This window comes from Silene latifolia, chromosome 3 (genome assembly GCF_048544455.1).
Source record: "Silene latifolia isolate original U9 population chromosome 3, ASM4854445v1, whole genome shotgun sequence".
In the NCBI taxonomy this organism is placed as follows: domain Eukaryota; kingdom Viridiplantae; phylum Streptophyta; class Magnoliopsida; order Caryophyllales; family Caryophyllaceae; genus Silene; species Silene latifolia.
This window is the reverse complement of record NC_133528.1, coordinates 717,542-735,885: the sequence shown is the minus strand read 5'-3', so window position 1 is coordinate 735,885 and position 18,344 is coordinate 717,542. Positions and strand designations below refer to the sequence as shown.

Sequence of the window (18,344 nt, the reverse complement as noted above, 5' to 3'; positions counted from 1 at the left end):
AAATTCAAATTCTTGTATAATCCGCATCTGAGTTTTCGAGAAGAAAATGTATTCAAAACTGCAACAAATAAATGAACAAGCAGGGTACCTCTTTTAGTGATGCGTCTTGGACGGACTGGCTCTACCACCTGTTACAAATCAGCAAGTTGATCAGAGCAACAGCAACAGTACATGACAGGGCATGAATATAACAGCAAGTAGAACCAGAATCTACAGATTAATTGAGAAAACATGAACAGAAACTTGAATACTCCAGTAAAGGCCAGGATGATTATAAGTCCTCAACAGTGATCAATCAAAAATATTCTGAAACACGTGCTTTCATTAACTATTAATTAACAGTCAAAATTATTACAAGATACTTTCTGACCAAAACTTGAAACCAAAACTGCACAATGTACATTCAGACTGACTGCGTACAGTATCCACTTCGGTATGGGTGATATTACAAAAATAAAAGTGGTTAGCCTTCTCTACATTTCTTCTCTTAGTTTCAGCTATATTTCCAAGGAAACCCTTCGCTTGCCATCTCTTTTCAAGTCAGGTTTTGGCTCAACTTCGTCTCTAGCCACGCCCAGTTGTATGCTTTGACCGTCTCATAGCCACCGAACTTCTAAATGGCAATTCATCAATTCCTATCTTTGGCATGGGCCATTGCGCCATATCAACATAGAATCTTATTGGACCAATGAGTTGAATAGAATCCTGAGAGATATTTGTGGTTGTAATGACCCCACTTGGATTCTCTCGCAGACAAAAAAGCGTCATTCCCCCACCTTGGTAGCACTACCTTATGCTAGATGAGAAACCTTGCCTCGGCTGGGGAGCACCCTGACGGATCTTGAATGGTTTACTATCAGAGGGTGCAGCACCCAAGATGCCCATTTCCTTGGAAGGAGGTAACCTTGGGGCGCTATTCACGGGCCTCTGGAACGGGCCTTGAGCTTCTAAGAAAGCATCAGTCTCGGCTCTTTTCCTTCGTTTCCATGCTTCAAACTTTGCTGGATCATGGATTTTAAAATCTGGTTCAGCAGTTTGATACGAGTTATTGTTTTTTTGCCCTTTTAACCTTGTGGATTGACGCTGCAACTCGTTGCTTCCGTTTAAATGAGAGGGTCCCACACCAGCTTCTTCTTCTTGTTCCTGCTTAAGTTTGGAATAGATTTGATACAACCTGTCTCCCGTCAAATTAGAAAAGGTTGAGACATGCTTCCATAATCGCGTCATCATTCCTGACAAAGAAGGCATTTAACAATATGAAGTGAACAATTCTAGAGTGAGTCAGAGTAATGTAGCAGGCATTCAAGTGTAGCTAAACACAACTTACGGTCTTGCTTATGTGGTTCTTGCCCATGTTCATCGACAATCTGATCGATCCTTCGACCAATATGTTGCAGGTACTTTCGAATCTTAGATAGTACCTGGGCAAAGTAATTTAAAAGATTAAAACAGTACTCATCGTTTAATACTTTAATACAACTTTACTAGAATAACAAGGTATCAGACTAACCTTCTCCTTAGGAAGGTCCGCACTTGTGGTCTGCAATTTCTGGAGACGTTCAAAAGTTTTTTTCTCATCAGCCATGATATCTTGACACCATTCCATCCATTTCACTTCCTTGAATTGCTTAGACACTTCTTCATTACCTGACATCTCACCTTCCTCTTTAACTAAAGGTTCAGCATTCTGGTTCCTCCGAGACCTGTTGTTGCCCGCTCTAGTCGCAAGTTTTGGGGAATTTGATCTTCCTACGCGGCCCCTACCACGAGGCTTGGGTTGATTCTGAAAATGATCAGGATGCTTCGAGGATTTATTGCGTGCTTTGGCGTTAGACTTCTTTCCGGCATCTGCAAAGGTTTCCTGAAGATAAAGGGTTAAGGTTCAGTGGCTTACAAGATTCATCTTATAATTGCTTATTAAACAAGTACCACACTGAGACAGGACAATCATAAGGCTCTAATGATGAAGCAAATAACATCAACATTATAACACTGCAAAAATAAAAATTTCAAGCTCCATAAGTACCATTTCAAGAAGTGCCGAGGCACGATCCTTCAGGTTAGGGGCACGTGGAAGAAAAGTTTCATGTGTTTGAAGCTCCACTGGGGCAATCTTCTTAGTCAAACCGAGGCTTTCATCCAACCGAATTTTTTCCCAATTGCCAAATCCATGATAATACACCCCCAAGAGCAATCTTGCATCATCAACTGACCAAAATTTATCCAAACCAAGTCAGATAACTATACCTCAGAAGCGATATCGAACACTTAAATGGAACTAAAAGAACAGGGGATATACTTACTTTGATTCCAGCCACAGCCTTTTGACCAATTAGACTGTTTCAGGTATTTCACTCGGAACTGTGATATGGGATCTTCACACCGACTGATCCGCTTAGCTAAGTGCTGAAGTTCTTCAACGCGACTAATCATATCATTTGCTTTAACAGGAACACCAAAAAAATCCAACAAAGGTCCCTGCAGAAAAAATCAGGATGAAAGATGAGACAAACATAGACAGAAAATGTAAAGCATGAAATGAGCACATGAAGCTAAAACTAAGAGCAAAGACCTTTGGATCAATTGCTTCGCCTTTAACAGCCTCTTGACATCCCTCAATTAAAGCATCATAAAGTTCAATTTGACCTTCAACGGGAGCGCCCTCAATAGCGCCCCCAACCTCAGCTGCAATAGAACTTATTTGGCTTGCAATTCCGAACTTCATAACCTAACCATCAGCGTACATAAGTAATAATAGACTTAGTTGTCAAGGTCAATCTGATTAAATTAGTAAGATGAAGCTTTAAAAGATAGGAGGAAAAAATAATATAAGTCTTACAGCTTTTGCAAAGCGGGTTGCATCTCGTTTTGATAGATTCCCACATGACCAATCTCTTACTTGAGCACAAGCTCCATCAATCATCGGGACCAAATGCACAGACTCACCGCGACGTCGTTTTGCATTTACCTTTAGTAAAGGTGAATCTCTCTTTTTCCTTTTGTTGGTCCCATCAGCTTGCATAGGCTCCACATAACTCTTGTTAAATCTCGCTCCTCTAGGAGCTAATGCATCCTGGATTTCAAACATATTAGAATCTACTAGAGGAAACTCGTGATTAAATACAACTGGAGATAATTGCTGAAATAGCAACGTGTAGTTTGTATCAAGTACTGAATGAAACAGATTTAAACCTCCGCATGTGTAATAGATCCGGGCTTTATCCAACGGCTCCAGAAACTCGCGTCATCTTCGGCATTGCAAAAATTCGCAACCTGCAAATGTTTGGCTAAAATGTCAATTCACCCAAATGAAGGTTAGCCTATCCCCTGTCAATGGAGGAACTAATATCACTTGCCTTGAATTGACTGAGAAGCTCATTTCCTTGATCAGTCTCAGCCTCCTTGTCCTCCACCTTCTCTGCTCTCTCTAAAATTTCATCAATATCCATGCTTAAAAGTCTCCTTTTGCTTTCCTCCTCATTTTTCTCTTCCTTGAATAGTTCTTCCGCCCCAAACCTCAAAATTGCTGAAAGCTCATTCTAAAGCACCCGAAATGTAAATTTTTTTCAGAGGAAAATGAGATATACAGCCAAAATTAAACTAAAAGAAAATATTAGACTCTTCATGTTAGGAACAGTAACTATCCGAAATTATAATTCAGCTTACTTTGTCAAACCCAACACCCTTCTTAGCCTCTTTCTTCTCCAGTTTACCTTCTGCATTCAACTTCTGAATAACCAGATGATCAAGGACCTGTAACAAAAACAGGGAATTGTTAATGCATGAATAGGATAAATTGACTGTTGCAATAGATACACAAAATCATAAAAGTATTATTAACTGAGTAGTTTTAATAATATTTTTACCATTTTCTTCTTTGCCCTTTCAAGTATGTCTTCTTCAACACTTTTACTAGTTACAAAACGGTAGATATTAACAACTTCTTGCTGTCCAATTCTGTGAGCTCTACTCATTGCCTACAAAAACACAAAATTCTCAGGAAGGACATAACAAAACCCAAAAAAAAGTTGTACATAAGAGCAAAGTTCCACTACCCACAAACATAATAAAAAAATTGAAGGGGGCTCCTACACATTCTACCAAGAAAGCTAAGACTTAACAATCTTTCAACAAAATTGGTGCTTGTAAAACATTTAGTTCCGCATTTTAAATGTGTTCACCTTTTCCTACCAACTTAGTGCTTGTAAAACATAGTTTCTCCAAAACATCTAAAAGAATCGATAGAGTATATTGATCATCTTCATCTCTCATACTCGCGGGCCATGTCCTTGTGAAACTTATCATTGTCTCTCTTTGGAGTAAGTTGGATCCAACCAGAAGGCGTAACATGTACCCTCTTGGAAGAGAAGCGTGAAAAAAGGTTATGTTGGGTTAACAAAGTTTGAAAAATTGGTTCCTTCGCCTATTTGGTGGTGCTCTTTGATTGAACAGAAACGCCATATTTTTGATGATGTCCCTCTACATATCAAGAGTTCAAATTTCATTTGTGTGGTCAAGAATCCATGATAGTTGGAGGGTGTAATTTGGAACATGAGTGTCACCCACATGGCCCAAGGGTGTCTTCCTGTCAGATGGGCGTCACCTCCACAATATCGTTTTGTACATGGGTGTCACCCATTTGGTGTCCCTTAATGAGTACTCCGTATTATATCTAACTTACTAAAAACAAATCAAATAAATAATAACTGACTTCTGAACTAGCAAAACAATGTTAAAAGTAGGGATTGATTCTTGGAAGAAACCTGTAGGTCGTTTTGTGGGTTCCAGTCAGAATCAAATATAATAACTGTGTCTGCAGTTGCAAGATTAATGCCCAGTCCACCAGCACGAGTAGAGAGAAGAAAGCAGAAATCGTCACTTCCTGGAGCATTGAAATGTTCCATAGCCTGATGTCGCAACTCAGCCTTCGTACTACCATCAAGTCTCTGATACTGGAACCCTCTGAGTGACAAATACTCTGCTAATATGTCCAACATTCTTACCATCTGCAAAATAGAGCAGAGTCAATGCTACAATAACAAATCCTTCTTAACCAAACAAATATTTCATCAATATTTAAATAGAACATATAAATCATATAGAAACCCCAGTTCCCACATTATACAATCTCCTCAAGTCCTCAGGGACCAAAGGGCAAAGACTAGCTTAAATCTCATAAAGGGTACAAAAGGTGTTAAGCAATCAGTCAAGAAGCTGGATGTGCGGCATCAGGCATTAAACCTTGAGCCTTTAGGTAGGTTCAACTACTGGAAGGAAAATATTTCGACTATACTGTTATTATCAATTTTTTATCCGCATCTTCAATTTGAACTACAGAATATACATCCTATATTATCATTGTACATGGGCGTCACCCCTTCATGTCTCAAAATAATATTACATCTCACTGTCAAAAAGGATATAGGACGAGTTAATATAGCAAATCAGGCACCACAACGAACTTATTATCTTTCCGCAAAAACAATGGCATAATAAGAAGATACTCCACACACTAATGAGAGAAAAATAGATAGGAAGGGTGCAAGTTAAAACCTGAGAAAATATAAGAACGCGATGCTTTGTCTCATGCAATCTCATAAGTAGTTTATCAAGTATAACAAGCTTTCCACTACTTAAAATGGTGCGCTCAAGTTTACTTCCATCGTTAAATTCACCCCCATAACCATGATCTGCACTTTCAAATAAGAATGGATGATTGCAGCACTTCTTCAACTCCACCACGATGTTCAATAGTGAAACCTGTGTATCAATAAACCAATTCATTACAAATGATGACATTAACAGTGTGTTTGAATAGAGATTCAAGAGGGGAGGGATGAAGTAAGGGTTTTCCTTCCAGATTTTATCCATGATCTATGGTTTTTTATTTGACTTGCAGGAGGGAAAACAGATCCCTCCATTTCCCTCCCCCCCTTAACCCATTTTGCTATCCAAACAAGGGAAATTGTTTCATAAGATGGTCTAAATCTACATGCATGCAAATGTATACAACATAAAAGATGGTATAAAACCATACAAGAAGAATTTCCTTACATTGCTATTGGAAATATAAGCTCAAGAACAACATCAAGGAAGGAGTCCTTGATTGTAAATAAGAAGTTGGCCAGGTGGAGATAAACAAGCCAGTAAATTTGCAAAAAGAAAAGGTCTAAGAACACATCTAACCTGATTTCCACGAACCCCTTTGTTCAAGTCATGAAAGTTGCGTTCCAAGATCCACTTGTAATACCTTCAATAAAAAGCAACTAAAGTCCATGTCCAATAGATAGGGAGTAACTAATAAATGCTACATAAGACTGCATGCTCACTGTTTCTGGAGTGGGGACATTTCAACCCTTAGGATACGCTCAATTTTCGGTGGCAATGATTTCTCCACATCTTTAATAACTCTCCGGAGGATATGAGGTCTCAACTCCATGTGAAGGTTTGAAAGCTATGCAAAAAAAAACGAGGCATTATCCCGTTATACGGGGCTAATAATTTTCTCCTACCATCCAAATGAAGTAAAAGCTAAAAAACAAACTGCTCACCTCAGTCTCATTAAATGAGCTCAGATTCTTATAGTTTTGGACAAAAACATCTTTATTGCTGAACTTGTCAGGATCTAGGAAGTGCAGTAGAGCCCTACCATAAATGAGATCAAGGATAATACATTTAGGTTACGCAAAGATGTGAAATATATGTAAAAAATGAATCCCTGTTTTAAAAGGGAAACAGACTAAATTTCATACTAGACGACTAATAGTAAATTTTAAGTTAGATAAATAATGTCAACGGGACAACACTATGAAGAAAAGAATGATTTACAAGGAACTTCCTCTCTCCCTCCCTCCTACCCCCTCCCTATCTTTATCTCAGGTTTAAATGAATAATGTGGCTTATACTAAATAATTTTCAGAAATAACGTCGATCTTTTAAGATGATACACAAAATTTAAGCTACAAATACAAATTGGTTGGGTCACACGTTACTAAAACGGAAGTACACAAAACAGACAAAATACCTTACAAGATGCCCCAAGGTAAATTGTAAATGCAAAGTTCAGATAAAGAATGCAAAAATGGAGCTGACGCTAAAATGAAAAGAGTATCTAATAAAATCAGAAACAGTGCATCCTCCCTAGTCCCTACGTACTCCCTCCCCCTCTTTTTAGGTAAATCAAGTGGCTAATAAGGTCATAAAAACAAACCTAGTTCTTAATACCTAATAGAGTAATAGTAGTATACAAAAGCACCCAAGACTCAAGAACCACGGTTAAACCAGAATGCAGACTTTTTGAACATTCATATCTCTTGGGCTCTAGTACCCGGAAGCGGATGGGAGCAGAAACTAAAAGGTAAATGCACCAAGCTGATGAGGGGTGAAGAGCAGGCTCCAGCATGCAAGAGTACAAGCAAGTTTCAGATGTAGTGTACTAAGTAACATTAACAACAGATCACACTTCTTTTTACAAAAACATATGTTCCCACACCCGGAAGTATGAACTCCAAAGCCTATGCCACCACGTAATCATTGATTATAAATGGGCAAAATTCTTATTCTTTTACTTATCTTCACCCGCATTCTAAACTTCACCCCCACCCTCAGTAACCTTAAACAAAAAGCAAAGTTTCTAGTCTCTAACAATCTTATACAGCAATAAAATTTACTAAATTTAAACAAAAAGACAGAAGAAAAAGAAAGGATAAGTATCACAAGAGAGGAAAAAAAAACCCAGAAAAGTAAAATTACCATAGCTCCTCCACGCTGTTTTGTAATGGAGTGCCTGTAATAAGTACCTTGTTCTTGGTGCTAAATTCCTACACAGAAAAAATAACTCCCAATTCTAATCACGCAACCACCAAATAGGTAAACATAATGCACAAGAAAATAGTAGTAAGATTAAGCATACTGAGAGAGCAGTATATAACGAAGCTTCACTATTCTTTAGCCGGTGAGCTTCATCAACCATGAGGTAGTTCCACTTAATCTTAGACAACACGGCCTTATCCTTTAGGACAACTTCATATGTCGTCAGCAATGCATCAAACTTAATCGCTCTGCCAGTACTCTTGTCATTGTAAAACTCATACTGCTGGCAGACCTGAAACAGCAGCAAACCAAATTTCTTGGATCATACGAAAAACTTTACTGAGCCATGCATTCTGAAGGTTTTATATACAGCAAACATTGATTGCAGAAGCAAATCACAACTCAAAAAAAGAACCACTAGGTCCAGCAAACAATTAGAGTGTACATATATGGACAGGCAGCAGTCGCAGCACCACTTCTATAAAAATAAAAGGAGGGGGGAGACAACCCAATTTTACAGCTAGACTTGTGGGAAGAAGAAAACATCAGAAAGAAACAGAAGAATTAAGAAAGGGACGCAATTCATTGTTAATCAAATAGAAAACAATAAATTAACGGAAAAGTGTCGCCCATACTAACCTCTCTGCTCCCTCGCGTACCAACATACACAATGACATTCATATTTGGAAGCCATTTCCGAAATTCTTTTGCCCAATTGGACAGAGTCGATAATGGTACAACCACAAGGAATGGGCCATAGATTTGTTGACTATTCTGCAAAAGCCACAATCTCAAATCTCAAAAAACAAAAAACTTGAAATAATGAAAAACAAAATAGCTAAAAAGGTGACAAATTAACATTAATCAGACCAAACCTGTAAAAAACCAAGCATAGAGACTGATTGAACAGTTTTTCCAAGACCCATCTCATCAGCAAGGATGACATTAGTGTCATTTCTCCAACTGTAACATGTAGAACCAATTTAGGAAGCTAAGTGTGGAAAATAGTTTTAACATAAGATAAACGGGATAAAAAGTTCACATAACATTATAGACCAACCAAACTTTTTTTGAAGAGATATATTAACTAAATGATACCGAGGGGGTGACGCCCGGTACAAAAGATATAACAAACCATATCAAGCCAACCACAAACGGAACATATTCAGATGGAAACCTGTGTATTTCTGATGCTCAAACTCAATTTCAGATTAAAGCCACCTAAGATGCATCGATAAGCCAAACATACCTACTAATTTCACACATATTTAGCAGAAAATACACAACAATTACTTCGGACCTCAGTCAGGATTATGAAAAAAGCTTCACAGCCCTTATGTACTTATCCATTTGAAACACTTCACTTTTGTAGAAGTGAGAGACAATTGCAATCTAGAAAAGATTGCATGCAACAGTAAAATATCATTGCTAGCAACCTAAATCTGGCCATAGAGTGTACAGGCGAACCACAGCAACTTCCAACATAGACACCGACCATATGAAATGAGGGTCAGACACAATAAATGTCTATCTAATAAACGGGGAAAACCAATCCCAATAAGAGATGATGTGGAACATGACTAAAATACAGTTCTACGAGTAACCCAACAGTCCTACCAACAACTTAAGGTTCTTTATTATCTGTACCTAATAACAAGGAAATTTAAGCCCTCAAGCTGATAATCACGAAGCTTTCCTCCTCTCAGCCATTCAGGCTGCTCATCCAGCTTCCGCAAACTTCCTACACAGCATGAACTCCTTCATTAGATTGGAACTATGGCAGCGACAACAAACTAAACTTCAATTATAGACTACATCCAACTTTTTCGGTGGACAACGACAATCGGAGCAGTCCCAAACATGGATCAAGTAGGAAAGCAGTAACACAATGCACAATATAGGATGCAAAAGCCTATCAGGACCCCATCTAACCCACACGAAGCAAAAGCCCCTGTACAAACGCCGGGGGAATCCTGGCCGATTATAGCACCTGCATGACCAGAACAGGGCTCTACTGAAGCAGACTACATAGTTCAGTAAAAATCAAAGAATTACAGACCTCTACTCTTTCTCCTCTGGGCATCCACTGTTTTCCCCTGCACTGCCAAAGCAGCCTCACGAGCCTGCTCAAAGAACAAACTACCGTCATAATACTGTACATTACAGATAGAGTGATAGATGCCAAAAGGTGAAACAATTTGTTCGACCAAGATAAGATAAGAATGGGGAGAACACATAAGAATACGCTATGACAACAGGCAGAAAGAACGTTGACATACACAAAACACACTTTTGTGCATTTTATACAACAGCAACGTGCAATGTTGCAAAACCTAAATGTAGCTGAAAGCCAATGGTGTGTAACATTGTGAAGGGTAAAAATTGAGCACGTTCTGGATCACATGACCAAAATGTCTTTATCTGGATAGTAATATTATATTAACATACACGAATTAAAAAAAAAAAATAGGCAGCCCAAAGAACTCCTAACTTGAAAGTTGCAATACTTGCAAGCGGACCAACAATTTCGAAGGTGGATTTCTCATCCTTTGAAAGCAACCGCAGCATTCGCCCTATAAAAAAGCCTAAGTAAACCACCGGACCATCCCATGAATAATCCACAAAAGGCGGGCTGAACCAAATGCCTCACTCAATTATCTAATAGACTAATACTCCCTCCTATTCTGAATAACCCTCCCTATTTCCTTTTCCGTCTATTCAAAATACCTTCCCTATTTCTATTTTGGGAAGTGTTTGTGTGATCTAAATTTCATTGTATGGTGGGGTAGTGTATTTGTGTGGTCCAAATCTAATTGTATGGTGGGGTAGTGTGTTTCCTTAATATTTGTGCCAAAAGGAAAGGGGAAGGTTATGTAGAATAGGAGGGAGTACTTCTTACACATTGTAACCACCTCATGCTCACAATCACATGCCCAAAACATCTTAATTCATACAGAATTATAAACGGTACAGCTGTGTACATTATGTAACCCCACAAGGCCACAAGTATGAATAAACAATGCAGGTTAGGTAGAATTTTTGCATCCCTTTGTACTGTTACGGCTCACATGTTACAGTAATGCATATTTTGATTGCATGAGGATACACAGATAATAGGTGGAAAAAATCATAAACAGTGAAATGAGTCACCTTGTATTCATTAATAGCATCTCTCGCAGATTCAATAACCACCTCTTTCTCCCTGAAATCAAAATGGATACACTTTCATATAGAATGAATCACATAACAATCATAAATACACACAATCAAACAAAAGTACACGCAAGTTTGTAGGATCTACAACAGCAGTAATAACTATCAGTGATTCAGTTCTGTGCAGAATTATGATCGGTTTACCAAGTAACGGAAACCATACAAAGTAACAAGAGAAACAATACCAAGTGTAGATCTTGCCATAGGCATATTCTGGGGAGACTCTGATAGACACAGCCTATTCCCTGACTAGTAAGAACTAACAGAGAGAACATAGCCTAAAGAGGTAGTCATTACTCAATAGAACATAGAACAGGAAAAAGGCGACAAATATTACAAGATGTTGGCTTGCAAAACAATCCAGAAGTTTGAGCCATTTTACCAGGTGGCTTCAGCATAAGATAATCCTTGCCACTTCACTAAATATTCAGATATAGCATCATCAAAACTATCTTTGCTGATCCTATGTGCAATAATTCTCTCAACCTGCAAATCCCATCGACAACAATTAAAACATGTCAGTGAGAAAACAGCCTACACAGTAATGTAAAACGAATTTAGAAGCGTGAGAAGATGGCAAGAAGAAAATAAATTGAGCATGGAGACAGTACCTGACAATTTTGTTTGAACAGATCCAAATCCATTTCCTTGCTTACATCATGAACTTCTATCTAGTGTCATAAGAGAATTTTGTCAGAATGGAGTAAATCAGTAATTTAAGTCTTCAGCAGTTCTTATTTGGTTCAAAACTTCACATCAGCCGGAAATTATATTACTAAAAGACCAACCTCCAAAACCAGCTGCAACAATATGATAACTAAGCAACAATGATTATAATGCCCGAGAAAAACAGCCATGCATTATTTGATCATCACAATGGCCTAATGGCAACTACATCCTTAGAGAGGTGATTATTTTATGCATACATGCGTGTGCCATTCCAATGTTTAACAAATTAACCACCTAAAGCAAACTTCTCTGCTTATTTTGGTCATCTCGTAACTTGCAGTGTACCACCAAAAAAAGAAAATATTTAATGCATTCTTTACATATAACTTTCGAAAGACCATAATTAGCACACATAATCAACTCCCCAAAAGAGAACCAGATGATATAGTTAAGTGCAATAGCATGCAACTTATTTTTAAAAGTACTACACTCACTCCTTCATCGATCGTATATAGAAGGGTATAATGGACAGGCTCATTTCTTAATTTATGAGTAGTGATATCATCAATAGTATCAGAAATTAAAAACGGTGTGGTAGTTTTTTCTTTTTTTTTAAAATGCTCCTTAGGGCTTGCCTGGAATCCATGTAATAATTCGGGGGTAAATTTTAATTGGGAGATAATTACTAGAGAAGTTAATTACTTCGGTAATGAGTTCCTTGATGATAGGTTTGGCATATAAGGGTAATGATTATTGAGGTAATCTTTTACCCCATTAATCATTACCCGGGGGGTGGGTGGGCAATGTATTACCCTTTAATGAGAGTAATAGATTCCGAGGGTGAATAATTACTCCCATACATAACACAGAAAAAGCACCTTAGACCTTACATATTACTCCCCTACTCATTACCCCTCTTTTACCCTCAATCCAAGCAAGCCCTTCATGTCAGAAATATAATTGCAACCTTAGTGCACCATCAGCCAATGTCAAATAACACCCCAAGCTACAACTTACACCAGATACAAATACAAAGGCGTGCATGAGATGAAGTCAGCCAACACAACAAAAGAGATAAATGTCCAAAACAATTTACTTAAATAACATACAGACATAACTTACCTCCTCACGGGATACTGACATTCGAAACCTTACATCTTCCTTAACCCTTTTCATGTAATTCAGAACCTTCTTGAAACCACTGAGCTGAAGTCGATTGGAGAACAAATAAAGAAGAAATAATACTTCAAAAAATCAGATACCATCACATAACAGTACCTCAACGACCAAAAAGAGTTCAGAAACTACATTCTTACATTTTGTAACTCTATCAGTGATTTCCACTGACAATGTAGATGAGATTGGCCTTTCCATTTAATCAAAAATTCCATTTCATTCCAATCAGGTTCAGTGTCAAACAAATGGCTTAACAGTACAGGCTCAGTTGATTTATTATTCCTCATGGCTTCCTCAGCCATTCCTCTTGGCTGATGCCACAAGACTCTTTCAATAGCATCTGCGTCTTCTTCTTCAAACTCCTCCTATCACGAAAATGTGAATCATTTAGATCTATAAAATGTGTAATGAGTTACACAACAAATGAATAAAATGAGTAGGAGTTTGCGGAGATGGAGGGCCTTGGAGGAAAGGGAGGGATACAAATTCCCTTAGTTAATTAGAAGAGATAGGGTTGGAGAGAACTGGAGCAAGATTTTGTGAACAATGTTGCTTCATTCTCCATCCTCCACCCCCCTCCCCCCTCTTTTTCAAATGTCACTGGATCTTCAAACACAATGTTACACTTTTTGGGATGCGAAGAATTGGAGGAAATAACTTCTTTTGCATGGTTACAAAATTGAGTTAGAGGGAAATAAACGGGAGGCAAAATGGTCCCCTTCATTTCCCCCCTACAAGGTGAACTCAAATCCTTCCAACAGAGGAAGATTTTGGAGGAGAAATGACATAGGTCAACTGCCCCGGCATCCCCTTCCATCCTCTTTCTGTAACCAAGCTAAGGTAAACCCGCCAAGTGCCATCAATACTCATTTCTCAAAGAAAAACTATCATACAAAAGAGAGAAGGAAAAGATCAGATGAGAACAAAAGGTCTTTTTCTCTACAAAATGCAGAGAACTATAACTCAGTGGAATAGAAATCTAATCGTTAATACACTTAAAGCAGACTTTAAGGTTAGCAATAGAAATAACAGACCTTGTGGGCCTTTTTATTTTTCTCTTCATCAGCCTCTTCACCATCGTCACTTTCAACATATGATACCTTCCTGATTGACCTACTTGATGTGCGAGTCTCATTTTTCCTGCTCTCCTTGCTGCTTTTAGAAAGATGGGATTTCCTCCTCGCCCTAAAACCTTCATCGCTATCAGCATCTGAGTCCAGAGCGGAAAATTCATCCTCTGAAACCCTACTTTTTCTTCTTCTTGCAGGCACAACCAGTGGCTTCTTACAAGCATTAGCATTACGTCCACTCCTACCTCGCAGTCCACCCCTAGGCTTTTTCTTAAAGTATGAGTCATCATCGTCGTCATCTGAATTCTCAGGTTCCCCTTCACTTTCAACATCTTCGTCAGACTCTTCAACTTCCCAGTCTCCATCCTAGTGCACATCGTATTTAATAAGTCCATGTTTTCTAGAAAAAAATGAGCTCACATCATACAACATATACATTGCATTACTGCCATTGACACAAAAGGCTAACCTTATTCGTCGCAGGCCCATCAATGTCTCCGTATTCAGGATCAAAGTCTGCATCAGCAGGATCATCTCCTGCAAACAATATGAAACGTATTTTTAACACAGCAACATACTTTGAACTGCTTATAAGTAAAACGGGCACTCAAGCTCAAATCCCAAGCTAGTAAAGTAGAGATACTCAAATCCAGTAAAACTTTAGACCAGTATACTTGTGCGCAAAATATAAATGTCCTCATAAGTTTTAACAACCAAAATTTACAGAAGAAATAGATATTATTACCATCTGCTACATCCTCATCTTCCTCGTCGTCCTCCTCTGCATAAACATCATCATCATCATAGGCTCTCTTCCGACTTCTTGAAATTAGCTTAGTAGTCATAGGGATCCTCGACTGGGGTCGTGAACTAAACGTAGTAGGCTTCGAGTTCCTGTATTGCAACGAATCATTCTGATCATCCCCGTCTTGCTCGTAATACTCATCAGACAACATCTCCTCCGCGGGAATCTTTTCCATATCCTTCTGAACCTCATAGTCCTCAACACCGTCAGACCCTTCATCATTAATATATTCAGAACCACTTCTGGATTCATGTTCGGAATGAGAAATGTTACGAGACTCCGGACGTTGATTGCCTTGAAGGAAAGTAGACCCCCATTTACCCACACCTCCAGTTCTTCTCTCATACGTATGGGATGTCGAAGGCAACATATCAAGACCATCATTAACCGCCACATCATTAGACAACCTGTTATTATCCGGGTCTCCATAGTTTTGATATTGCCCATCCATCTTCATCTCAAAATCATTGTCACTTGAATTCAAGTCTATATCTATCGGACTATGTGCTCTATTCACGGTATGACCAACATTCTTATCCTCCATTTCTCTATGATTCGTCGTTTCACTTGAATAATCCCTAAAAAATGCCATACTCTATCATCGATATCCTATCTAGTACCCTAACAATAGCTCCAAAGTGTGTGCCACAATCAAAACAATCCTAACAGCAGTGCTCAAAACAATCCCTACGTACAAAAATACGAACATACAATCAGAAAAATGGTCGAACTTCATTTGCACAAGTTCACAATAGCGCATTGACAGTATAAAGGCAAAAACACGAATAAAAATCATCAAATTCTAGCAAGTTCAAGCTGAAGCAAGGTGGCAAGTGTTTGTTCTGCATACAACGAACCGAGAATTCGAATTTAAACAACTACAGCAACACCAAAACAACAATAACAACAACGACGACAACAACAACAACTAGTATGAGCTGGTTATTCCGTTTGTTTGAAGTTTGAACTGTGCTTTCGTCGAATTACAACGACGAAAATGCAATTGCAAACACGAATATAATCAATTACAACAATTTAACAACGAATCGAATCAGTAAAACAATCAACAGATCGAAACACTACACACTCGAAACACCAAACTAACACACTTAACAAACCTCAGCAGAATTTAAACCCTAAAAACTCAAATCAATCCCCAAATTAAACTCAAATCAACAATCCAATCATTACAAACCCTAAATCAACAAAATCCGTCAATCAAAACCAAACAAAATCACTATTCCCGCCATACTCGATTATTTTCGGAAGGAAACAATACCTCGCAAACAAATACCGATAAATCGTCGCCGTCAAATCAACTTCGTCTTTTAAAAACGCAAAAAATCAAATTAATTGCAAATATATATCAATGAAATATCGGAAATGTTATTAAAATGAGAGAATTTAATTAATTACGGTAATTTTTCGTGATTAAATGTTGAGATTGATTAAAAGTAAGGGATACGATTATTGTCGGAAATCGTAAGGGTTTAAGTTCGCCGGATAAATGCGATGGCGGTCGGGAAAAGAAGAGAGATGAGATGATACGGTGGTTGTTGCGGCGGCGATAGGGTTAATACTTAATTTGGGGATTTTTTTAAAGGAGAGAGGAAATTAATTGGGGATTTGTTTTTTTAGGGAAAAGATGAAAAATTGAGGGAGTAATTATAGAGGGTGATTTATTTTTATTAATGGTATTGTTTGGGAAAATGTATTTATAGTGTGTAAATGTAAAATGTAAAGTTAATAGTGGGTTTTTAGCATTTTTTGGTGAGACGGTTTTATATAGGAAATATAGTTAAGTCGAGTTTTTTAATAATAATGAAATGATTTTTTTATGTTTATTGGCTATTTTCTGGTTAGTGAGATCGTTTTGCATAAATTAGGTAAAGTCGTTGTATAGTAGAGTAATAGATAGATTAGTTGTTTAAGTAGATTGAAGAAAAAAAAGTGAATGTATTCGGTTATTAATGGGTGGATATTTAGGGATCAGAACTTATGAGAAATTTGAGATTGGGTTGCCCGATGACCCCAAATTCGTTTTAAGGTAAAGCTACTTTTTCCCCGCGAATGATCATTATTTCAAAAGTTTGTAAGCTTTCGAGTTTGTCAATAGAAATATTTATGGCCTGGGTAAATATAAGTATTCATGCACGATGTATTCATATGGTAGTGTTTGTCCAAAGAAATGATAGTAATATTAATGACAGGATATGTGTTTTTAAACGCATTTGTCTATGAATATTTTGTCCAAAACCTGGTACAAAACAAGCGGGGAGGGAATACCTCAATATATTTGGTAAATTAAAGTGATGACTTTAGTCGACCTATTTGAGACATTGATGTTAATATGTTATTATAGAATGTCGAATCATGGTCGGAGACTCGTAGGTCATAAAGTTTGCCTTTACCGCCACACGAGTGCACCTGCGTAAACCCATAATTTACATATGCCCTGATTTTAATCTATGCAGACAGGTCACTATCAATCTCATGTGAACTCGACCTACACACCTTGTTTAACTCCCACCCTCCAACACGACCTTAAGTAGTAGCGTAGCCAACAAATATAAGAAGTGAGGTCATATATAACTCGCAAGAAACGTTAATAGATAATTAATGTCTTATAGATCAAACTAGTGAAAGTTTATACATGCTAACATTTTAAATTGTCGGATTACAAGAAAAAGGTGAAGTTTAAGACTCCTTATTCGTAACCTGCCTACGCTCGTGATCATAAATCTAATAATGATCAATCATCACCTCCGCCTATGCGGCTATGCATGAGCTTCTTCAACATTATTAAGTGTTGTAATAATCTATCCACCACTGTTGTTAAAATCGCGATCCGGATCGTAGGATCGTACGATCCAAAGAGTGGAAAACGATCAAATCGTCGTAGGATAGTTTTGGTGGTAGGATCGAACAGGATCGGGTAGGATCATAAAATGCATATTTGTGTTCCAAATTTGTGAGTTGGTTGTTCTTCTATACTTACAACTCTAGATAAAGGTATATGTAATATATTGATATGATTATTAAGACTTTCATGTTATTAAATAAACTTTTAACATTATACATCACAAATTCTACCAAATTGTTTACATAAACTTGTTTATCCAAGCTATTTGTAGGATCCTACGATTCGATCATGCGATCTAATCCTACCACCCCTCTTCGATTCAAAGTAGGATCCGATCTTGACAACATTGCGTACCCACCGTTTTTAATCTCTCACCTTACCACATGTCTTCCTTCCTCTTTCTCAAATGCATAACAACCTTTCTCCAAAATTTCCTTACCCAAACCCATCACTTGCTACCATTTTGTCTGCTTTCCCTTTTTAACCACCTCCCTTGCTAGTAGTCTATCTTTACACCATTTTCCCGATATTCACTTGCAGTTCGCACACAATACATTATCAATCTCACTTACTTGTAAGTTCGTATTCAGTGCATATTTATTACTTCTAAACTTTATACCTTACAATTCGCGATATTCGTCAACCGTAAGAAGTCAAGTTTACATATAAGCGAACCGTCTTTAGTTTTAGACTGCCTAAGTAACACCGCAGCAAAACAAAAACATAGATACAACGA

At 37.8% G+C, this 18,344-nt stretch overlaps 1 protein-coding gene across 1 annotated transcript; it reads right to left on the bottom strand.

Moving 5' to 3' along the window:
• Window positions 1-302: 302 nt before the first annotated feature.
• Window positions 303-16,456, bottom strand: LOC141646620 (protein CHROMATIN REMODELING 5). Its single transcript, XM_074454500.1, has 31 exons — window positions 16,025-16,456; window positions 14,686-15,432; window positions 14,410-14,477; window positions 13,905-14,306; window positions 13,011-13,235; window positions 12,817-12,900; window positions 11,637-11,696; window positions 11,408-11,511; window positions 10,963-11,014; window positions 9,872-9,935; window positions 9,460-9,553; window positions 8,688-8,775; window positions 8,452-8,586; window positions 7,913-8,104; window positions 7,753-7,820; window positions 6,552-6,645; window positions 6,330-6,454; window positions 6,187-6,250; window positions 5,554-5,760; window positions 4,764-5,006; window positions 3,867-3,977; window positions 3,667-3,753; window positions 3,357-3,539; window positions 3,193-3,273; window positions 2,840-3,073; window positions 2,573-2,728; window positions 2,304-2,478; window positions 2,027-2,208; window positions 1,511-1,861; window positions 1,328-1,421; window positions 303-1,232 (listed from the first exon to the last, which is right to left on the bottom strand). Exons 2-31 carry the CDS (start codon window positions 15,335-15,337, stop codon window positions 787-789), a joined length of 5,121 nt encoding a protein of 1,706 aa, XP_074310601.1. The 5' UTR covers window positions 15,338-15,432; window positions 16,025-16,456; the 3' UTR covers window positions 303-786.
• Window positions 16,457-18,344: the final 1,888 nt, after the last annotated feature.

Coding starts and splice junctions, on each gene's coding strand:
- LOC141646620 (XM_074454500.1), bottom strand. CDS start 15,337: ATGGCATTTTTTAGGGATTATTCAAGTGAAACGACGAATCATAGAGAA. Junction 6,455..6,551: donor GCTCATTTAATGAGACTGAG/GTGAGCAGTTTG, acceptor TTTTTTGCATAG/CTTTCAAACCTTCACATGGA. Junction 2,209..2,303: donor AGGCTGTGGCTGGAATCAAA/GTAAGTATATCC, acceptor AATTTTGGTCAG/TTGATGATGCAAGATTGCTC.